General features: G+C 42.1%; 1 protein-coding gene across 1 annotated transcript in view; it reads right to left on the bottom strand.

Annotated features, from left to right (window-relative positions):
• LOC126278488 (uncharacterized) overlaps window positions 1–25,301 on the bottom strand; it is a 554,677-nt gene that overhangs the window by 178,940 nt on the left and 350,436 nt on the right. The window contains exon 4 of the mRNA XM_049978648.1: window positions 21,683–21,806. Within this exon, the coding sequence (XP_049834605.1) occupies window positions 21,683–21,806 (124 nt within the window). The remainder of the gene's footprint in view (window positions 1–21,682; window positions 21,807–25,301) is intronic.

Raw genomic sequence — 25,301 nt, forward strand, 5'->3', positions numbered from 1 at the left:
AATATTACTTTTCTGAAAGTAGAAGGAAGAAAGCTGTGTTCCAAGTGCCTGTTCAAAAATGGTTCAAATGGCTCTGAGTACTATGGAACGTAACATCTGTGGTCATCAGTCCCCTAGAACTTAGAACTACTTAAACCTAACTAACCTAAGGACATCACACACATCCATGCCCGAAGCGGAATTCGAACCTGCGACCGTAGCGGTCACACGGTTCCAGACTGAAGCGCCTAGAACCACACGGCCCCACCGGCCGACCAAGTGTCTGTATTATTTGTAATAATACAGGTGGAGAAATAGAACATGAGACTTTTAACTACTAGAACTCTATTCCTCAAAAACTACTGATGAAATCTTTGAAATTTTGAAACTTCAGATTGACGCACAGCTTGGCACAAAGACCATGTGCCATCTACTAACGCATGTCTGGAGGACTTTCTCCATGTTTCAGGACTTTGATATAGTCTAGAGGCTTGCAGCAGAGTACCGAGAGCACAACAGCACTAAAAAGGCGTTTTTTGACCAAAAAAATGGTCCACTGCATTTATCATACTCACTACGGTTACAATTTTTTTTAGAGTTGTAGGTACATCTTATATTGCAGGCTGTATCTGTTTATTTGTTTCATTACCTTCTCTGGAAAATAAAATCACTCATCTCCTCTTTGTACACTGAAGAACTGTCGGAGGTGGAATCATCTTCACATTATAACTCCAGTCTCACTGTCGTAAATCAAAACACATAATATACATTGATTTTAATCGTTCCTTTTTCGACCTATCGGAAGATAGATTTTGAAAATTCTCTTCACTTTACCAAATGTACTCTAGGCCGTTTTACTGTTTATTTCTTTTGTTACCCCTTCATCAGTTATCTCCAAGACCCCCAAATTTTGAAAACTTTATTGGTTATTTGTACTATTGTCTTTTCAATGTGTTTTTTTCTAAAACATTTAGTAATGTTGCTTGTCCCACGTACTTTCAAATTTGTTGCATTTAGATCATTCATAAGTTGTATTTTATCTACATCAAAGATAAATGTACAATCTCGTATAACAGGTTAACAAATAAAGTGTAACTGCGATGCGCCAGCCTTACGGCAATAGAGACTAAGAATAACGTGTTGGTTTCTCGAATCTCAAGCATCCGCTTTGTCACAGTGTGCACAACCACAGCACACGCTTTAACACCCTTCTAAAACTCAGTGGCAGAGACTGGCTGCTTAAGTTACTGAAAGCTTCAAGTTCGGCCGCAGAGTCTGTGATTCGCTCTGAGACAGAGTCTCAAAATGATCATCAGCCAGAGCGTCGCCTCCTTGAAGTGCAGTCGTAGACTGAGTGTTCCCTCTCCTGAAATGTTTGCTGGTTGTGCCAGCACCAGATTCTTATCAGCCAATAACTGTGACCCTCTAAGTTCTTCCCAATGAAAAATTCTTAAGAATACTGGAAGACGACATTTGACCTGTCGTATGTTTTGGAAGGCGACAGGCGACTTAAAGTTTTCGCCCTGACAGAAATTACTATAACTGTTAAGCATTCTGTTGGAGTACCCATTGCGTCTGCTAAAACTGATCTTGTCTTTTGGCTGTGTTTGTTGTTGATGGCGGCAGTAGAGGTTATCCAATTTATCAGAATGTGAATGAACTTGAATGCTTAAGTAATATTTATGAAATGGTGGCCCCATCATTATTTAGGTCAATTGCTGATTGATGATTTATACATCAACATGGGATTCAACTTTTATAAAATTAAAGGGCGGCGTATATTGATTAGAAACAGGACAAAAAATGACAGTTAAACATGAACTGATGGCAGTACAGCTATGCCAAGAACAGTTAGTTACCCACTGGGTGGTGGATGGTTGACAGGGTCTGGCTTGTTTCATTGATCTATTTACTCCGGCTCAAAATATGGGTAACGCAACCTGATATTATGTAACACTGAATAGACATCGATGGATTCATTCTACACAGAAGTTATACGTCGTTGCTGCAGCTAAGAGCAAGTGGTGTGACTGTGAGGATGTCTGCCCTAAGAAGCAGAAGCAGCAATACAATTTCCATTTTCTTGATGTGTGGTGCTGTCTCAGGTGGAGGTCGTGATTTAAACGCCTCTAGATCTGCAGTGTGCGGTGCTTGTAATTCGCTAGTGCAGGCACGAAATATGCAAAGACGTGGCTGTCGATCTGTTAGATGGATCGCAGTTACTCTCTAATGCAGCCTTGAAATCTCGGCTGATTTCAGCATGAGACGCTCCTTTTCGCCGGTCATACCATGGACCAATTTGACTCACTTATACAGCAGTGCACAAAAGTATATCAAACTCCAAGGCTGCAGACCTGTCACGAATACGATTGCTCTCGGGACTGCGAGTTGTCCGAGATGACTAAGATCTAAACGGTCGGTACAGCTGTCCTCACCACAGGCTCCCCAGTCAAAGCCAGAGCCAGTGCGAAGTCACACTCAAGACGAGTGTCCCAGGTGCAACCCGCTCATATCAAAAGTCAAGACCAGAATCTTCTCCAGACTGGAGTATGAATCGGAAGCCACAGTTTTTTTCCTCTCCTCATCTTCCATCAAACTTCGGTAAACTCCACAAAAGCATACCCAAAACTGGCACTACAGGGTTTCATGCGAACCTTAAGATTCCCGAGCACCATGTCTCATCTATAACACACCTCATCTACTCCTCGGCCAAACCTAATCAAAGTTAAAATATTCGTCTCTTTTCAGGAGAAGCAGACAATCCCTGACTCGCAAATTACTGCACAGATAGGAGACGTGCTCCACACTTGTTTTTCCCACGGCCATACTAGCGTGATTTGAGTTTCCATGTTGCTGTAAAGTGAAAGACATATTTGTCATGGACACGAGTCTCTCCAGGCCTGTACATTACCTCGTGGCCGGTCATGTGCCCTGTATAAAGTAATAGAAGTACCCTTGTGTCTCAACATAGATCATTCCCGAGCCGCAATTAATGTTGCTCCTTCTACAGTTGTTTGAGGACCTGAGGCTTCTCAAAAAACTCGGCAATCAGAGGAATAAGACCATCTTATGGCTCCCTCGATTGTGTCCAATCCATAGTGAACATGGAAACTCGCGAATTTTTATGATCGCCAGTCCTCTTCACAAAGGGTGTTTATGAGACAGCCGTAACATGTTGGTCGGGCAATAATATTTCTCTCACACTCCAGCCGCTGCTAAAATAAGAGTTGCCAGGCAGGTAGATCCCAGTACGCAGTTTTACTGCCTCTTTGACCGAATGTTTTGTCAGCACAACAGCGCGAGAAACTCTTGGGCCAAGCACTCTGTCACCGGCAGGTGGTTTGAAAAGTTCCTTTCCCTAATACTTGCACGTGGCTTACGAGCCTGAAAAATCTACTGCAACATTTACGTTAAATTACCATATTGTCTGCCTGTTCTCAACTGCAGAAAATACTATTCAAAGGCGAGTCGCCTTAAAGATCTCGCATGCATTAACAATGTACATGCTCCCGTCAGTCCCTGCTCATGCTAAAAACTTCCTGTCAACTCAGAAAAACGATCTCCTGAGTGTCAAATAAATATTAAAATGTACTCTTTAATATGGAGAATAGTAAGAGTGTGGCTCATCCTCTCTCAATACTAGCAATCTCCTCTAATTTAAGGAATTTGCTTTGATTAACCAGTAATAGACATTTCACTCTTCGAATGGGAGCAGGTAGCAGAAATTCTCTCCCATTATGATTTTGGTTTCAAGTTTCAATCAATAATAACAGATGGACGTAGGCACTCTTGAGTTTTGGTCTCAACTACAAAATTAAGCTTGGTGAGCTAAATCTGGGCTTCCACACAAAAGTATTGGATCAATTCCTGCTGACTTTTAAGTCCAGCAGATTCCTCGTGAACTGCGTCTCACGTTTCTTCATCCTCTTGCAGTTCCTCGTCTTTTTAGAAATCGATTACTTCACTGTCTCATAGTTTGTTGTTGTGGTCTTCAGACTTATCACTGGTTTGATGCAGCTCTCCATGCTACTCTCTCCTGCGCAAGCTTATTCATCTTCCAGTAACTAATGCAACCTACATCCTTTTGAATCTGCTTAGTGTATTCATCTCTTGGTCTCCCTCTACGTTTTTTACCTTCCACGCTGCCCTCCAATACTAAATTGGTCATCCTTAGATGCCTCAGAACATGTCCTACCAACCGATCCCTTATTCTAGTCAAGTTGTGCCATAAATTTCTCTTATCTCCAATTCTATTCAATACCTCCTCATTAGTTATATGTTCTACCCATCTTATCTTCTGTAGCACCACATTTCGAATCTTCTATTCTCTTCTTGTCTAAAGTATTCATCGTCCACGCTTCACTTCGATACATGGCTACACTCGATACAAATACTTTCAGAAACGACTTCCTGACACTTAAATCTATACTCGACATTAACAAATTTCTCATCTTCAGAAACGATTTCGTTGCCATTGCCAGACTACATTTTATATCCTCTCCACTGCTATCACCATCAGTTATTTTGCTTCCCAAAGAGCAAAACTCCTTTGCTATTTTAAGTGTCTCATTTCCGAATCTAATTCCCTCAGCATCACCTGATTTAATTCGACAACGTTCCATCATCCTCGTTTCGCTTTTGTTGATGTTCATCTTATATCCTCCTTTCAAGACACTGTCCATTCCGTTCAACTGCTCTTCCAAGTATTTTGCTGTCTCTGACAGAATTACAATGTCATCGGCGAACCTCAAAGGTTTTATTTCTTCTCCGTGGATTTTATAACCTACTCCAAATTTTTCTTATGTTTCCTTCATTGCTTGCTCAATATATAGATTGAAATGCATCAGGGAGAGGCTACAACCCTGTCTCACTCCTTTCCCAACCACTGCTTCCCTTTCGTATCTCTCGACTCTTATAACTACCATCTGGTTTCTGTACAAATTGTAAATAGTTTTTCGCTCCCTGTATTTTACCCCTGCCACCTTCAGAGTTTGAAAGAGAGTATGCCAGTCAACGTTGTCAAAAGCTTTCTCTAAGTCTACAAATGCTAGAAAAGTACGTTTGCCTTTCGTTAATCTAGCTTCTATGATAAGTCGTAGGGTCATTATTGCCTCACGTGTCCCAACATTTCTACGGAACCCAAACTGATCTTCCCCGAGGTAGGCTTCTACTAGTTTTTCCATTCGTCTGTAAAAAATCCGCTTTAGTATTTTGCCGCTGTGGCTTATTAAACTGATAGTTTGGTAATTTTCACATCTGTCAACACCTGCTTTCTTTGGGATTGGAATTACTATATTATTCTTGAAGTCTGATGGTATTTCGCCTGTCTCATACATTTTGCACACCAGATCGTAGAATGTTGTCAGGACTGGCTCTCCCAAGGCTGTCAGTAGTTTTAATGGAATGTTGGATACTCCTGGGGCCTTGTTTCGACCCAGGCCTTGCAGTGCCCTGCCAAACTCTTCATGCAGTATCATAACTCCCATTTCATCTTCATCTACATCTTCTTCCATTTCCATATTAACATGCCCTTGTATAGACCCTCTATATACTCCTTGCACCTTTCTGCTTTCCCTTTTTTGCTTATAACTGGGTTTCCATCTTACCCCTGGTGAGATATGTCTCTACATCCTTACTTTTGTCCTATAGCCATCCCTGCTTAGCCATTTGCACCTCCTGTCGATTTCATTTTTGAGACGTTTGTGTTCATTTTTGCCTGCTTCATTTACTGTATTTTTATATTTTCTCCTTTCGTCAATGAAGTTCAATATCCCTTCTGTTACCCAAGAATTTCCACTAGCCCTCGTCTTCTTACCTGCTATATCATACTTCATCCTTAAAAACTATCCATTCTTCTTCTACTGTATTTTTTTCCCCATGCCAGTCAATTGTTCCCTTATGCTCTCCCTGAAACTCTGTACAACCTCTGGGTTAGTCAGTTTATCCAGGTCCCATCTCCTTAAATTCACACCTTTTGGCAGTTTCTTCAGTTTTAATCTACACTTCATACCCTATAGATTGTGGTCAGAGTCCACATTTGCCTCTGAAAATGTCTTACAATTTAAAACCTTGTTCCTAAAGCTCCGTCTCACCATCATATAATCTGTCAGTATCTCCAGGCTTCCTCCATGTATACAATCTTCTTTTATGATTCTTGAACTAAGTGTTAGCTATGAATAAATTGTGCTCTGTGCAATATTCTACCGGGCAGCTTCCTCTTTCATTTCTGCCCCCCCCCCTCCCCCCAAAATCCATATTCACCTATAACGTTTCCTTCTCTCTCTGTCGCATAGTACCAGGTCACAAATTCCAGAGTAAGCCTACTGTCTCCTGCTGTGGCTGACACAAGGGCATGGTGGCCATCCGAAAGTATGGCTCTCGCCCAAAGCATACCTGCCAGCGACTCTGCCTTTTACTAAAATGTTACAAACCCTTTTGCTATCCTACCTTGCGGACATTGCATTCTCACATCCAGGCAACAGATTTGGTTCATGGAAAAATTACACACGTATTTATCCCACAAATAGAAATGAAGTACTTACTCAATTCACTGTCACTAGAGTTTGTTTCATTTCTCTGCATTCTTCCATGCTACACTTGTAATTTGAATAAAGTTTGGCAGTCTAATATAAATGCTGTTCCATTTATACATACATAAACCTCTAAGCCATTCCAGCATTTTACACACATTTAGTGAAAGGATGACTTCTTTTGATTTGGTTAATCATGGTGAAATCTGGTGACCAAAAAACCAGAAATCAATTAATTTTTCCAGTATTCCCACCTCATCTTTCACCGTATTTTAGCATATAACGTGGACTCAGTACACATCAAGTTACATTTGTAGCACCCAGTTTGATGTCCATGCCATTCTAGTTACTACAGAAGAAATACACACTATGTTTTCTAACTAACTCGACACAGACACTTTCCCAGTATTTTGGTGTAAGGGGTCCATGGTCTGGCAGCTCGTTACAGGGTTATTGTACTTCGCTTGGTTTCTTGTCCCACTTAGTTTTGTATCGCTAGTGCACTGAAAATAGTGCGCAACAGTGCAAATGAAGGCGCTATCTCTGCTTCCTTGGTGTTTTTGATCAGTTCTGTGGCTGCAAATGTACGCAGGCCACAGCAAAAGTAAGGAGTATCCAATGCAGTGCAGCCTGAGGACTGATTACAAACGCCAAACAGGTGGCACTGACAGCTGTCCACTGATGTGGACAAATGCACCGTAGTGTTAAATCATTGCCTTGAAGTTAGACCTAAGCAATGCACGTACTGTCTAGGGTATTGTTGATTGTGTACTGATAATTGAACTATAACGTCTAATCTTCGTTTTGACGGATATTGATTTATTATTGTAGTAGCTTTGTATTAATTTCTATATAAATTATAACTTCCACATTCTTTCTCTATTTGTGGTGTTATCCAGTACGTTGGCTTCGATCCATTCCCAGACATATTTAAATTTATCAACTCTTTCACAAATGCTTCTGCATTGTGTTTGTGAACTATATACTCGTTTCTTTCATTAGACATTTTTAGCGCAGTCTTTTTTGCGATCTCGGCTAACAGATCAAGCATAACACTTGCATCTGTTTGGTTTTCAGTTATCAAAGCTGTAACCTGTAAAGCCAAATATTTTACTGCAAATTTATACCTTTTAATCTGTTCCCAAAAGTGTCTTCCAATGTAGTTACTCTTTTATCTAAAACCTGATTAAAGGGGAATCAGGGACAGTCTGTCTCCTTGAGGAACTCCTGCTTTGATTTTGGACGTTAAGAAATTTCAGCTTGGAATTTAATTCTTGGTGGAATACCTGCGAGCGTTTGTGCAACAAGTATTCTGGTATTTTCATCTGTTCCTCATTCGTAATGTGTCTGAAATAGTATTAATTATCTGAAGTAGTATCTGTCTGTCAAATGAGTCGTAAGCCTTCTTCAACTCTACGAAAGTAGCTACTGTGTTTTTATTTAGTATAACATTCACTCTCAAAATGGTTTTTAAATTAAGAATGTACTCTGCACATGATCTACGTTTAATAAATCGTGGTCGGTACTCTCCTATATTAGATCGTACTTGTTTCTCTATTCTACTGAGAAGTGTTTTATACAATATGTACTGGTAACAAGGAGACACCCGTGTAGTTGTTAAGGTCTGCTTAAACTCCTTTTTTGTGGATACGGTGGATCAGTGCTCGTTTCTAGTCGCTCGGTATGATTACTTTGTCCAAATGTCTTTAATTACCTTGTGAATTTTCTGCCATGCGGATATGCCCCACGTTTGCCATATTTGTGCTAGTATCCCAGCCTATCCTGTGGCCATGTTATTCGTCAGCGACTTGATAATCTTTTCAATTTCTTCTATTGTAGGTCGCTCTGATGGTGGAGTTTCATGTTGTCGTTCTTGAAACTGCATTTTCTTAATAGGGTCTTAAGAATTTAATATATTTTCAAAGTATTCAGCTAAAAGTTGGCAGTTCTCGTTACTGCTTAAAACCATGTTTCCATTGTCATCTTTAAAATGTCAATTTTGTGACTGGAATCCTATTAAAACCTCTTTGAAAGTCTTATAGAAGCTCTAGTGTTGTTCCTTTTGAAGTATTAATCCACTGCTTCTGGTCTGTCTGTGTAGTATTTTCTCTTCATTGATTTGATGATTTTTCAGATTTTTTCCTGTCTTTCTTAAGCTTTTCAAGTTTCTTACCACTGTATGTTTTTTTCCCATGTGTTCAGTCGAGTGTCAATTTCTTCATCACATAACTCGTTCCACCATCTGTATCTTCGAATTTATCCAGATTGTCCAATTTTTTAACTGACTATATCATTCTTTCTTTAATTTCATCCCAATCTCCCACTTTTCGTATGTATATCACAGAATTTATCCCGATTTTGCATAATAAATTTTGAGTTTACTCTTGGAAATCTTTTTGTTTTGGTTTAGGTCTGAACGGTTGAAACATGGTCTCTATTTCTGTTAGATAATGGTCTCAGTCTATGTCTAGGCCCCTTCTCACTCTGACATCCAAGATTTTCGTTGTGGTTACTAGTAGTTAATGTCACACGATCCATTTGACATTCACCATTCATCTTGATTTGGATTAGAAGGCATGGAAGGTATTTGTTTTTCTTTCTGCAAATTTCCGCCAGCCAGGGTGGCCGTGCGGTTCTAGGCGCTACAGACTGGAACCGCGTGACCGCTACTGTCGTAGGTTCGAACCCTGCATCGGGGATGGATGTGTGTGAAGTGCTTAGGTTAGTTAGGTTTTAGTAGTTCTAAGTTCTATCGGACTGATGACCTCAGAAGTTAAATCTCATAGTGCTCAGAGCCATTTGAACCCATTTTTACCAATTTCCTGAAAAATATTGTCATTAATTTAAGGTTAATTAGTTTACAAAGGTCTACGAGCCCTTCTGCACTGATTCAAATTTTCTTTTTTTAGTCTCCCACTAAAATTTTCTTTTTTTTCTTTTTGTAGTTTGGATGTTTTGTATTCTAGCATTTCCCAAAAAATTTCCACTTTTTCAACGTTCGTTCTGTTGTGTTGGTTGATAGGTGCATGTGCATCTATAATAGTGTAACATTTATTGCCTGATTTAAAAGTGAAAAATGAAATTCGTTGTGGCAGGGAGATAAAATTACCTATTGATTCAGTAAGTTGCTGTTTGACCATAAATGCTGTTCCTAACTTAGTCATATTATTGGAAATTCTAATGGCTGGTTTACCTATGTAAATTCGGTATACACCAGACTCAACAGCATTATCATCCATATTCCTTGCTTCTTGAAGTGCTAATATAAGAATGTTGCATTTATTAAGAATGTCAGTTATTTTAGTTTACCAACATTCATTGCCCAGTAGGTGTCTTTCTTGGGTCTTGTCTTTGAAGGAGTTCTAGGAAGCTCCGCCCCTTCCTTACATAATGCTCTAGGCCTATGGTTGCAATAATTATAATAAAAGTTAAACTTTCGAAACACTGTACGCTGTAGAAATAACACCACTGGTTAGAATGACGTCAAATTGCAACGAAATATTTTCGGAGAAGGGGGAAAGCATATGGCAGAAGAAAACTAAAAGTGTGAAAATTGACCTGTGTGTGTCAGAGTACGTAAATGAAACTACTGTCATGCACACGACCCTCTGAAGTTGGTATAAACATGCCGGGTACACGGATTTCCCTCCTCCCTCTCCCGTGCTCCCCTTCTGTGTCTCGGCATTCCCTCCTTCCTTGTCCTTATTTATCTCCCGCCCTGCCCGTTTCCTGCATCTGGGTGCGCCCTTTGTCCCCTTCTCCTCTTCCTCCCTTCTGCCATCCGTTCTACCCTCTTTTACCTCCCCTTTGACCTCCAGTCCCTCTGCAGATTCCAACAAGCTGTTTTTATTTTTTGTGAGTGTTCCCTTGTTTCCAGTGTTTTTTTAAGTGTCTCGATGTGTGTGATTTTTATACTTTGGCCGTCTTTTAACTTGTGTTTCATTGACTCCTGTGATTTTAAATGCGAAACGAATTGCCAGCTTTGTTCTTTTAACTTTGTCGGCTTTTTAACTGTCCCCCTGTGCATGTCCCCGTATTAGTGTATATTTTAACTCCTATTGTCTCCTTTTAATATGTTTTTATGTCCCCCTTTTACTGTCCCCCCCCCCCTTTTCATGTATTTTGCAAACCTGTTTGGCTGCAGAGCGGTGGACTGTGCTCGAAGCAATAAAGGTAAAAAAAGGCTTTTCTTCCTTTCGCGTCTGCAACGTTCACAATGACTGTCTCAATGCAGGAACGCGCTCTGCTTGTGAAGCTGTATCACCGGAATGATGACTGTGCACACGTCGCTCTGCAGGAGTTCCGGGCACTGAAAGGTTTGAAAAAAAAAAAAAATGCGTTGGTCCGATGACTGCTGTGGGTATGGAGAAAATGATTACAAATTCGAAAAGACGGTCTCTTTTCGTATGCAACCTGGTAAAGGGAGTAAATGAATTGATTCGACGTCAGTAGAAGGAGTGGCCAGAGCAATGCAGAAGGAGACGAGTGGTGGTGTACAATCTTGTAGTGCACGGAGAATAGCCCGAACATTGGACATAACAGTGAGCATCGTGGGTAAAATCGTAAAAAAAACAACTTTTTTTGCTATCTAATGAAAATTACCCACTTTCACGATTGCTTCCTGTTGACTTGCAGGCAAGGAAAGCCTTGGCTTCCGAATTTCTTGCTCTCATGGATATGGACAATGATTGGCCGTGGAAGATTTTGTGGACAGTTGAAGCCCACTTCCATCTGACAGGGTATGTCAATACACAGAATTCTCGAATTGGGCAACGGAGAATCCACACGCCAACCAACCAGTACCACTTCATCCTGAGAGGGCCACTGTGTGGTGAGGTTTTATGGTATCATTTATCGTAAGGTTAATTTTTTTCGAAGAGACAGGTGCTTCCGGCACTGTTACCTGTACTGTTAAGTGGTGTTAGTGTCTTTTGAGCAACCACGTCATTCCAGGTCTCCAGCAGCGTGTATCTGTGGATGGGATCATTCTTATACAAGCTGGTGCACCTCCGCAGTTTGCAAATCAAGTTAAGCAGCTGCTGAAACGCAATTTCGGAAATGCTAGAATTATCAGCCGCCATTTCCCTACAGCCTTGACCTTCAGATCACCTGATATTGATCCGTGTTACTTCTGGCTGTGGGGCTACCTGAAAGATTTTGTGTTCAGTGGTCCGATTGCAAACTTAACTGGAATGAAGGCGCAACGAAATCTCAACGGGATCCCGGAAACACTTCGATCAGTTGTGAAACATGCAGTTTATCGATTTAAACTTGTTTCAGAAAACAGTAGACAGCTTATTGAATATGTTTTGTGCACGTCACAGGAAAATTCATAATCCGATTTGATTTTGATTGATGGTTTTATTGTGATTTTTGGCCTCAGGAGAATTTAAAAACCGATGTGAGTTATGCTTTTATGCGTCGTTTGATATCAGGACAGTTAAAAATCGATTTTTCTCATCTAATGCGATATGACCTTTTCGTGGTGGATGGCTTAAGTAACTAACAGTAGCATACCTGCATACACATGCACACTGAGTAGTACAGTTAATTTAACGTAAAACGTACACCTTAGGCATTTCTGTATGACTCATATGTCATTTGTAGCCGTCCACTACTAAATTATTATGCTTACAGTGCCATCTATTGCTGCGTTTTGTAATTATTTATTTTTTTCTTCTGCCATACGTTTTCCCTTTTCTCCAATATCATTCCGTTGCAATTGGACGTCATTCTGACCAGTGGTGTTATTTCTAAAGCGGGTTCGATGTTAAACTTCAATTATAACCACAGGGTATACCCAGTAACATCAGTAAATTGACCCACAACGCAGGAGCAAATTGATCACCAATTGATAGGCATAGAGTTATCACGAAAAATGTAAGGTTGTAAGCTGTGGCTGGCGATGGATGAATCTGTTACACAGCTGCGCAATTTCGCCGGGCAGCTGGCGAGGTTAGTAAACAGGGCACATTCGATACCAGGGCATAAAGTCTTTGACGATTTCATTTCGCGTATTCAGATGCGCAGAAACTATGTCTCGTAGACAGGCGCGTATGCGATATATGCACATAGAAATTGAAAGGACATGTAGTTCGGCTCAGTGATGCCTGCTTAACTAAGCGGCGAATCGATCGACATGCTCATCGATTTTCGACGAATGGTTGAGCATTGGTGAAAACAGCATCAAGAAGGAGGCTGTCGACCTAGAGATACGAGAGAGCGTGTGTACCGACCAATCGTCAGAGAGGCTCTCAGATCCCTGGATTCATCTTTATCATCGATCCGACGCGCAGCCGGTGCTTCAGTGACCACAATGACCAATAACAGTCGGCTCACAGAAGGGGGTTTAGGTCACTGTGCCCCAAGCATCACTGACATCTGTGTACCAACAAGACCATTTGCAATGGTATCCGGCATTCGAACGGGTCCCGAGGGCCAAGAGACTTGGCAGGAAACATTGCGGACAGCGGTGAGATACCAATTTGACCCGCCGTACGACCCTACAATCAGGAGTCATGATCTGGGGTATCATTTCAATTCATAGCACAATCTCTAGTGGTTGTCTGCCATGGAACCTTACAGCACAGCAGTATGCCGACGGTGTTCTACGCACCTTTCTGTCATCCTTCAGGGCAAGCCATACAGGGATTGTATTTCGGCAACATAGTGCTCGCCGACACACCGCGACAGTCTCTGCTGCTTGTCTTCGTTGCAGATCTCTTCCCAGCTGAAAACTTTTGATTATTACCGTCAGGGTCCTCCAACCATCTCGGGAATTTGACGATCTAACTTGCCAATTGGGAGTAATTCCCCACGATGTCCCTCTGGAGGACATCTAACAACAGTGTCAATCAACGCGAAGCTGAATAACTGGTTGCACAAGGGCGAGATGTGGATCGAAGCGTTATTTGTAATTCTGTTTGTCTCTAAATGTACATCACACCGACTGATTTCCGTGCCAATAGGATAATTATGTCTTCTTTTTTCTTAAAAAAATAGAGAGATAGAGAGTATACTTGATAACTGAACTGAGTCACCTTACTTTCGCTGAAGGAACTGAATGTAAATTAAGAAAAGAATTGGTTCAGTCACATTAAATCAATGAAACGAAATAGTTTTTTCGCAAATTTTAGTCGTTAAACGGCGAATAGGTTCAGTTTCTCAGTGTGCAAAAAACTTATAACATTTTTATCTACAGAGAATTCGAAGGAACGTGAACCTGAATCGGACCTGTGTACAATTTGTAACTGTTCTATTTTCTTGCTGTTTCTTTGTGTTCTGGTAGTTATTTCCAGACTGCTCAGCAGCTTGACCATACGCAGGTCTCTAATTTACACCTCAGTGGATGCTCCAGTGACAAAGACAGTACTACTGGCAACCAAAGATCACATTCCTTTTACTCAGAATCTTTGTGGAGTAACATATCGACTATAGGAGACTCATGTTTGAAAGAAAAAAAAGACAAAAAAAGAAACAAAAAAAGCAGTAGTAAACAGATATTGAGTATGGGTCACCGAGTAAAATGAGAGTTCACACCACTTTCACTGTATACGAATAATACACTCGAGGAAATTGAAATAAGAACACCGTGAATTCATTGCCCCAGGAAGGGGAAACTTTATTGACACATTCCTGGGGTCAGATACATCACATGATCACACTGACAGAACTACAGGTACATAGACACAGGCAACAGAGCATGCACAATGTCGGCACTAGTACAGTGTATATCCACCTTTCGCAGCAATGCAGGCTGCTCTTCTCCCATGGAGACGATCGTAGAGATGCTGGATGTAGTCCTGTGGAACGGCTTGCTATACCATTTCCACCTGGCGCCTCAGTTGGACCAGCGTTCGTGCTGGACGTGCAGACCGCGTGAGACGACGCTTCATCCAGTCCCAAACATGCTCAATGGGGGACAGATCCGGAGATCTTGCTGGCCAGGGTAGTTGACTTACACCTTCTAGAGCACGTTGGGTGGCACGGGAAACATGCGGACGTGCATTGTCCTGTTGGAACAGCAAGTACCCTTGCCAGTCTAGGAATGGTAGAACGATGGGTTCGATGACGGTTTAGATGTACCGTGCACTATTCAGTGTCCCCTCGACGATCACCAGAGGTGTACGGCCAGTGTTGGAGGTGGCTCCCCACATCATGATGCCGGGTGTTGGTCCTGTGTGCCTCGGTCGTATGCAGTCCTGATGGACCATCATTGGCACCAAGGCAGAAGCGACTCTCTAGGCTGAAGACGACACGTCTCCATTCGTCCCTCCATTCAAGCCTGTCGCGACACCACTGGAGGCGGGCTGCACTATGTTGGGGCGTGAGCGGAAGACGGCCTAACGGTGTGCCGGACCGTAGCCCAGCTTCATGGAGATGGTTGCGAATGGTCCTCGCCGATACCCCAGGAGCAACAGTGTGCCTAATTTGCTGGGAAGTGGCGGTGCGGTCCCCTACGGCACTGCGTAGGATCCTACGGTCTTGGCGTGCATCCGTGCGTCGCTGCGGTCCAGTCCCAGGTCGACGGGCATGTGCACCTTCCGCCGACCACTGGCGACAACATCGATGTACTGTGGAGACCTCACTCCCCACGTGTTGAGCAATTTGGCGGTACGTCCACCCGGCCTCCCGCATGCCCACTATACGCCCTCGCTCAAAGTCCGTCAACTGCACATACGGTTCACGTCCACGCTGTCGCGGCATGCTAACCGTGTTAAAGACTGCGATGGAGCTCCGTATGCCACGGCAAACTGGCTGACACTGACGGCGGCGGTGAACAAATGCTGCGCAGCTAGCGCCATTCAACGGCCAACACCGCGGTTCCTGGTGTGTCCGCTGTGCCGTGCGTGTGATCATTGCTTGTACACCCCTCTCGCAGTGTCCGGAGCAAGTATGGTGGGTCTGACACACCGGTGTCAATGTGTTCTTTTTTCCATTTCCAGGAGTGTATATACCTTACAAATTTTGTGACGATGATTAGGATCGCTGTATTCTGAATTTTGTTAGGATGGGAAGCAAAGCGCTGGAAGTCTCTATCATGCGCCACGTATGTATCCACCGCCGTGTACCATTTTCTTACACTATGTTCACTCTACAGTGTATTGCAGTCAGCTAGTATTCTTCGGCCATACATTTAGCACGTTTTGGTCGGTGCTCGTGAATCGCTACCAGGTAAAAATGAAACTCGTTTCACAAGGTGCTGAATGAAGCGAAAGGAACCTTTCCACTACAAAATAGTTTTTCTAGTGTTTCCATAGCTAAACTGGTTACCCCTACAACCCGGCAGCAAATGGTTCACCACTCTGTGTTTAGAGGAAAATCTTCTTCCTAAATCGTAAGCTGTTTTAGAAATATTAGTGCTATATCCGTTGTGTGGAAACCCTGTAAACAGGAGAACGAATATTTTAAATGAGAAATGTCCTGCATGGCTTATCCCGAAATTGTGACTGTTGCACGGTGCGTTCCGGCAGAAAGTTCCTGGTCTGTAATTTCGCTTACTCCTGTACATTCCCCGATTTTTCTCTTTACCCCTTGCGAATCCAGAACACTTTATGAGCTTTCGGTTTTCCGTTGTCCCGTTACTCACAATTAATACTGAATAATTTTGTTGATATTTATTATTGCTGTCAGCAAGAGGAATGAATTTAGTAATGGCTTCAGATTACAGTAGTAAACAAAAAGTTCCAAAGAAGTTCAGGATTGTGTTAGTGATCGTCTGACAAATAATTGTTTTCGAGTAATTAATGAAAATTTAAATTTTATGTGATAGAAGCTCTTCAGCACAAAATTATTTCCCGAAATGTTCTCCTCTTGCTTCGGAACACGCAAGAATTTGTCGAATCATGGACTGTCGCATCCTTTCAGATTATCCCTGACAGTTTGGAATGGATTCGCCCGCTTCCGTGACACGTTGAAGAAGAGTTACTGCATCCGGTTGGTTTGCTACAGAGACCACTTGTTTAAAGCGCTTCCGGATATAATAATCCATACGACTGAGGTCAGTGTAACGCGTTAGCCATGGAACTAATTCTCCTTTACCGATTTATCTGTCATGATACGAATCATCCAGTGATTCCCGAACACTGACACTGAATTACGCTGGAGCTCCTTAAAGTACAACCATCTGTCATGATAGGTAACATTCAGTGATTCTCGAACACTGATACTGAATTGTGCTGGAGCTCCTTAAAGTACAAAGTACATACTTCTTCTTAATTGTAGGGTCACATCTTCTAGTAGGTCTTTGAGGAGTTTCTGAGTAAGGCTCTGGAGACAGCACCTGTAAGAGGCGTTGGGATAAACTGTCTTACCAGACAGCCACCTAAAATTGCAAGCAACTCATTACTCTTAAACTGATGGTTACGTATAGCCTGTATTGTACTGCGATTGGCCCATCTATGTTGGTTATGGATATTTGTTATTCCATGCTTTCCAAACGCTGCCTCACCTGTGAACAAAACTGAAGAGACAAAAAACGGATTGGCAACTTGTGCAACAAAGGTTTGGCAAACGTTATCCCGTGGTGCATGATTGGCAGGCATAAGGCCCTTTTCACGTTGAAGATAATACTGATACATGAGTTGCACTCAAAGTATTCTTCATTCTGAAATTGGAGATGTCCCACATGCCAGCGCAACTTGTATTGAGCTGACAGCTCGTTTTTGACGGCCCGTAGAAAGTGCTCTTCCTGGCAAGGCCTACAAGTAACACGTGGGCTTCCTGTATTAATAGTGATGCGTAAATTCGGATTTTAGTGGAATAGGGCTCAGGAGAACAACAACATTCAATACCTTTTACTCAAGAGAAACAAAGTTAAAATCAACTTCGCCCCAGCACATAGATTCGGGCCTTCAAAAATTTACAATAATTGCTTAGAATAGCTGGTCTCGGTCCACAAGGAGAAAATTGATAAGGCAATTACATTCAGAAATTAATCACAGGAAAACCACTAGAACATATTTCTGTGATATAACTAAGACTACTTGCGTTAGCGCTCAATTTGATATACATCTACGATCACTCCTATCAACAACTATTTACAGAAGCACAGCTACAATCAACCATCTAGGGGTCTACCTATGCAAATTTCTTAATATAATGTTCTGTACAATACGAGACAAAACACATCACCCTAATATGGTAATACAACAAGATAATTTTCGATACAATGACATAAACAAAACCAGTCATAATAATGGGATCACTTTCTGTAGAATCAATAAATTTAAAAGGAGGGTGTTCGTTTGTTTGTTTGTAATTGATGCAGTCTATAGTTTTATTTTGATCTTGATACAATTTTGCACACTTTACCTTCAAGATAAAAAGAAGATCATTGTCTACATAAGATTTCTGAATCTGACTTGAAAAATATCTGTATGTAATATATAAAGGGGAAAAATCTTTGAAAAATCTACGCACTCGCACGAAACTACGAAGAAAACCAATGAAAAATTAAATGCACAACAAACGAAATATATCGTGGTAAATTGACTGTAATTCTAACCGCGAGAATAAATTACAGCAGTAATACCCGTCTTGAAAATAATGTCATGGGATGTCACTAGATCGCGGGACGAGCGAACGCTCGAGAATTTGACATAAACATGATTATAGACTCGTATTTGTTGATTAGTTGCCGGTGTTACATAAGACACATACCCTCGAAACATAGACGATGTTGTGGTCCGTATTTCGCAGTTATTTTTATTTTCAGAATCCACAATCCAATACAAACGCTAAGCCAAGTTATTGATATATTACCAAAAAAGGTCACTACATGCTGGGCCGGTCAACAGATTGAACAGAACTCGCGCTCTCCGGTACTTTGACGTAAACTTTTTGAACTGTTCAATTCGTGCTCAAGCACAACTTTTTTTTTTTTTTTGAGAAGACCGAAGAAGCGATCTGTTTTACTTGATAAAAACACCCTAGATCACATAAATATTTCTTTCTTTAAGACAAGCAGTTTCTGCAGACATTGCTGTTATTTTCGGTCTAAAAAAATCTCTTTGTTATTAAACATGTTCATTTCACGTTGGACCTCACCCAAAATGTGGATTTTTATCCACATGACAGCTCGGCGTGAGGTCCAACGTAAAATGAACACGTTTCATAACCAAAAGTTTATTTATAGACCTGAAGAGGACATCAACGTCTGTCGAAACCTGTGGTCTTCAATTAAGAAATATTTATATGATCTAGGCTACTGAACGTTCGTACCTAACTCAAACAGTGAGAACTGGGCTGAAACAATATTAGACCAATTTTTAAAAACCCAATGAAATATTTATAGCAAGATGTAACAACAGATGACGCACCTCATCATCTTTTGGTACAGGGAGATTAAAGTTTGCCAACATTTTCTTCAAGAAATGATTTTTGAATGCTAACAGAAACTGAATCAGTTCCTGTCGAAATTTAACAGAATCATCGAAATTTTTTTTATTGAACATCTATTTATCTAACACTGATAACAGAGTGCAACTCTGTTTCCTCCAGAAGCGAAAGTTTGAAAGTCGTTTACATCGCCATTTCTTATGTGACTGTGCTAATTTTAGTACTTTAAAATTCTAACTTCTTTACATCAGCTAGAACTAGAAGACCATAAGTTTACTTAAGGCACATATCAGTTCATACCTAATGAAGCGCCGCCGAGGGAAAGGAAGTTTATTCGTCAAACAAGCGCTGCAGCTAAAAGACAAATTCCCATCCGGGCGTCGGAAACACCTGGACAAATGAGCTTCTTTTACACCGTTAGCGTTTGAGAACTTCTACGACTAGAGCAAGGGAAACTTTGGAGCGAACAGAGCTTCGCCTACAGAAGATTCCCATTCGCTATCAGTATCAACAAGGCACAGGCCAGTTACTTTCTGTGGCAGATATCAAATATACCATGCAACGCCGTGCACTGGAGCTAGTGGCACTTATAAATCATTCAATCTCACAGCGTACAAATAACGAAATCAATATTGCTCTCACAAAGAGGGAACATCTGCACGCCCAAGTTGTCACCACATACTGCCATTACCATTGCATTTTGCCAAGGACCGACCACAACTAATATTAATGATCATACGATACACTCATGCACACCCCCTAGTTCCAATGTACACACTGTGACACCACTCGAACAATCAAAAGAGTGACTGTCTTTTAATCGGGAAGCCCCGGACTGCGTCTGCACTGCAATTGGTGTCCTCTCGCCAGGCAAAAGATATCAACAGTCTCACTGGGTTGTATGCGTCCGAGGAGCGGCTTATTCTTCACGGTCATCATTAGTCTCGTCGATAGCTCCTCGGATACAAGCTTGGAGAAAGATTCTCGCTGTAGGCTCTCCACGAGTTCATGGCATATGTCCACCACCGGCTCCGCGAGCGAACACCAGACTGCCTGGACGGCCTTGCTCATCAGGTTGCTGTCTCTAGCCCTCTATGGAATGTAGGCCATTTCCTGCCAACGCTAGCAACCCAAGGTCCAACTACTCTGTCTCGCTTACCCACTGGTCAATCCAAGGCTCCTGTAAGCCCAAGACCTTACCACCAGTCTCGCGCTGCAGCTTCAAGTCTCATATCGGCACAAATTTACGGCAAAAAAAAAAAAGAACGAAAGAAGTTGCACTGAACTTTGACACAACCATGTGAAAATGTCAGAAAAGATTTCTTTTGGACTTTGGAAAGTAGTTCATTTGCAAGTCACAATGGCCTTAATGGCAGCTACTTTGTGAAAACATTGACCATAAAGTGAATTTCTCCAGTTCGTCGTTTTGTCAAGCTTCATGTTGTAAACACTAAATCTTGTTACCCTTCATCATTTTTACGGACAAGTTCACCCAAGTCGGCGCAGGTGTGCACAAATCGTTGTTTTCGTTCGGGAGACAAGGTGTGTGGGTCAAACTTTGCACATAATTTATTTCTAACTTTAGAGATATTGCTCCATTGTGATTTGTGACGTAATAATACTGACACACTACAAGCGCACATCCACTATGTAACACTGCCTGGTTTTAGCTTACTGGTCGAATGCATACCTGTTGTTTATGTTACTTCAAGGTGCCGCTGTAGTTATTGAATCGACGTTGCTTATACACTGGGAACGAAGTCAGTCTCGGAACTTTGTTGTCGGACGATGTAAATCTGACGAGGTAGTTCCCAATGTTTATATTTTTCTGAGGAGTACAAAACTAAGTAATTTTCTTTGAAATGAGAGTCGTTTACGTTTTTACAACCACACAAGACAATTGTAAATTATTATTTTCAAAGCAGTAGCACGTTTTCGTCCTAAGTATACTTTAGAATTATGGGCAGCGAATAAGATGAAACGATAACTAATCATATTTTGTAGCAATGTTTAGGTGAGCAGCGAAATTCTGTGATCGGTTTTAACTGTGAACGATGAACAGCCACAGTTGCAATCTTCTGAAGAATACAAATGAACACTCGCCGGTCGCTTGTAACAAAGTTGCTCGATAGGTATCTTAGCTAAATTACCTTGGAAACTGTAAAGCTCTGAAAACATTAAGAGGAATGTATACAGGAGTGTAACGTGAAATGTATCATGAATTTGGAAGGAAAAAGTGTATACTGACTTACAGTAACGACTGTCGACAACGCAGTTAATTATGATATTGCATCCAGGCGTTATCTCGCAAAGTTGTCTGCCAACCTGTTAGATGAAGATTCTAGACCTCTCTCGCCACCGATGTAGGTCACTTGCAGTGCAGGGCTATTGCATTACCATTCGCATTAGCAACTTACCTTTGTGAGCACACGGTTGTCCAGCTTTCAATTACGAGATGCTGTGGATGTCATTAGCTTATGGAGCCGGTCCGGTTCGAAAACGGTCGTAATGTTGCGTTTTTAATATACGTCACCAACTTCTCTTTGCATTTGCGCTATTGTTTACTTGGCACTGTTATAGCTACTGCTGGCTGAATGGTGTCCGGTAATTTGTGTACGTCGAACTCTTTTTATTCTTTTATTGAGGAAAATGCAATTATATTAACATGGCACTCCTGTTGGTTGCATGGCCTTTGCCCCCTCCCTCCCCCCCCCCCCCCCACAACACACACACACACACACACACACACACACACACACAGGCACAAGCGCGATCCTGTGAGTCACTCGGGCTGCACTTCGTACGGGTAGAAAGTGCTCCTGGAGCGTACTCACATCCACATATTCCTGTTTGGCGCCATAGGAGACGTGCTTACGGCCCAGATCCTGCAGTAGAGTCAGCAGCTTCTCTTCAGGCTCGTACAGTCGCGCCACGGCCTTCTGCACGAACGCCATCACCCTGGAGCAGGAAACACGTGTCTCTGTTAGTCATTACCGGAACATCACTAATGAAAAATAAATAAAAGCTGTCGAGGATAAACATTATTGCCAGATTTACAGTTTAACATTTTGTTTTCAGGAAAACAGAAGAATGTCTCCTGAGCAAAGATATCATACTTAATACATTGGTTTCGAACTTAATGAGTTATGGACTGTCTGAATGTATTATTCTGGAGACCAGAAATATACACTAATAACTCAAAACACTTATTATTTGTTTACAATTTCTGCTACCAGTCACTTTTATTTGTTTATGTTTAATCTAACGTAATACAATGCGTTTCCAACATGTCCTGTTCATCATCACGAGCTTACACATATATAGATACATACAGAGAAATGTTACTTAAAAATAAATGATCTTAAACTAATTTAACCTAAAACTCTTTGACCCTGGTTCGTCACAGTAGTGGCTCGTGTGGCATTTGTGTGAGAGGGGGCCAGTGGATGGCCATAAATCGATGTCAGTGATGTTTTCTGCTGCTTTTTATTGTTGGCGCTTATGTATGACATCACAGCCGGTATAGGATGAAGATAGTTTGGCAACAGTTGTGTGTTGCGGAAATCGTGTGAAAGGCTTCAATGTGCCTGTTGATCACTTACCATTTTATCGCCTTGTAGCTTTACTTGCATTATTGTTGTAATGGCGGAGCTGTTGAGTAACATTACACTACTGCACTTTGTATTTTGTCACTGTATAAACGCCTGGTGGCGCTGCGATCACGTGACACGGATGGGGAAACACCCTAGCAAAAATATGGCTGCAAATGGGGAAGTCCATTGAGATACGTGCTGTCGCAGAATAAGGATTATTATTATGCATAGGGTGTGAATGAATGTCTAAAAAAATGGCGAAGATGGTCGAATGTTCACGTGGCACTGTCGTGAGTGTCTACGGAAAGTGGTAGGACAGGTAGCTACTAATAGGCTCTATATGGTTGGACGTCCACGACTCTTCACGAAAAGTGGCGTCGGAGGCTTGTCGGCTTTGTAAAATAGGATGGATGTGATGTAGGTAACCTACGCCGAAATAGCACAATAATGGTGCTTGCACATCGTACATTGTTGAACATGAAGTTCAGAGAGTAATGTGTCGTTAGTGGATACTAGGTGGTACAACAAGTGTTCTCGTATTTGAAAGCTGCTTGGAGTGCAGAGGTCATATACACTGAAGCACCAAAGAAACTGATGTAGGCATGCGTATTCAAATACAGAGACATGTAACTAGGCAGAATACGACGCTGCGCTCGGCAACGCCTATATAAGAAAACAAGTTTCTGGCGCAGTTGCCCGGCCGATGTGGCCGTGCGGTTCTAGGCGCTTCAGTCTGGAACCACGTGACCGCTACGGTCGCAGGTTCGAATCCTGCCTCGCGCATGGATGTTTGTGATGTCCTTAGGTCAGTTAGGTTTAAGTAGTTCTACGTTCTAGGGGACTGATGACCTCAGATGTCAAGTCCCATAGTGCTCAAAGCCATTTGAACCATTTTGAACCTGGCGCAGTTGTTAGATCTGTTACTGTTGGTACAATGGCAAGTTATCAAGATATAAGTGAGTTTGAACGTGGTCTTATAGTCGGGCGATTGCACACAGCATCTCTAAAGAAGCGATGAAGTAGATATTTTCCCGTACAACCATTTCACGAGTGTACCGTGAATATCAGGAATCCTCTGAAACATCAAGTCTCCGACATTGTTGCATCCAAAATAAGAGCTTGCAAGAAAGAGACCAACGACGACAGAAGAGAATCGTTCAACGTGATAGAAGTGCATCGTTTCCGCAGATTGCTGCAGATTTCAGCGGTGGGTCACCAACAAGTGTCAGCCTGTGAACCATTCAACGAAACAGCATCCATATGGGCTTTCGGAGCTGAAGGCCCACTCGTGTACCCTTAGTGACTGCAGAACACAAAGCTTTACATCTCACATGGGCGCGTCAACACTGCCATCGGAGTGTAGATGACTGAAAACATGTTGCCTGGTCGGACCAGTCTCGAATCGATTTGTATCGAGCGTATCTTTTTGTAACGAGCGGATGGACGTATATGGGTATGGAAACAACCACATGCATGTCAGCAGGGAACCGTTAAAGGTGGTGGAGGCTCTGTAATGGTGTCGAGCGTGTGTAGTTGCAGTGATATGGGACCCATGATATGCCTAGATAGGACTTTGACAGGTGACGTACGTAGCCTTCCTGTCTCATCAACTATTTCTATTCATGTTAATTGTGTATTCCAACAGACTTAAGGAATTCCAGCAATACAAAGCGATACTCCATTCGTACAGAATTGCTACTGAGCGGCTGCAGGAACACTCTTCTGAGCTGCAACACTTCCGCTGGCCAACAAACTTCCGAGTGATGAACATTATTGGGCACTTCTGTGATGCACTGCAACGTACTGTTCAGAATAGATCTCCATCCCCTCGTACTCTTACGGATTTATGGAGAGTCCTGCATGATTCATGGTGTCAATTCCCTCCAGCACTACTTTAGATATTAAGCAAGTCCATGCCACGTCATGTTGCGCCACTTCTTCGTACTGGCGGGGACCGTGCACAATATTAGGCAGGTGTAGCAGTCTTTTTGACTGTTCAGTGCAGCTCTGTGAAACTTAGCACATACGTAGAAAGAACTGCTGCAGTACATTGCGTAAAAAAATTAAAGGATCAATTTTAGAAACCACTTAATTGTCTCCCATGCCGACTCATAGGTTGTAAATTTGGCTCACAGGCGCCTACAAACTTTCTCCGCAACGGCGCATAAGTGTGCGGCCTGGCGACTTCTCTCTCGGGACAGGGACGCTTCAAACAGTGGGGTGTTGCCACATGGGAAAAAAAGCCCACAGCTGAGAATTTCATGTTGGCGTAGCTTTGGCATGAATATGTTTTGTAACACTGGCACCATATTTCGCCAAAATTCTCTAGAATGCCAGCGTGAATGTGTCTCTTGGTGGAAAGGTCGCCACACCGCCTGTTAATCACATTTCTCCTTTTTCTTTGGCTGTCTGGTATGGAAGTAAAAGCTGCGACGCCCAGACATGAAATCTACATCTACATCTACATCCATACTCCGCAAGCCACCTGACGGTGTGTGGCGGAGGGTACCCTGAGTACCTCTGTCGGTTCTCCCTTCCATTCCAGTCTCGTATTGTACGTGGAAAGAAGGATTGTCGGTATGCTTCTGTGTGGGCTCTAATCTCTCTGATTTTATCCTCATGGTCTCTTTGCGAGATATACGTAGGAGGGAGCAATATACTGCTTGACTCTTCGGTGAAGGTATATTCTCGAAACTTTAACAAAAGCCCGCGGATTTCCTACGTGTGGCAGACGAAAACATATCAGACACATACACACAGACACACACACGCAAAAAAAAACACACACACACACAGTTCGCTCGAAAATGATAGTTTGCAATACGATGGGCAACAGAACAACTTATTGATAATCTTTGAC

This window comes from Schistocerca gregaria, chromosome 6 (assembly GCF_023897955.1).
Source record: "Schistocerca gregaria isolate iqSchGreg1 chromosome 6, iqSchGreg1.2, whole genome shotgun sequence".
NCBI lineage: Eukaryota > Metazoa > Arthropoda > Insecta > Orthoptera > Acrididae > Schistocerca > Schistocerca gregaria.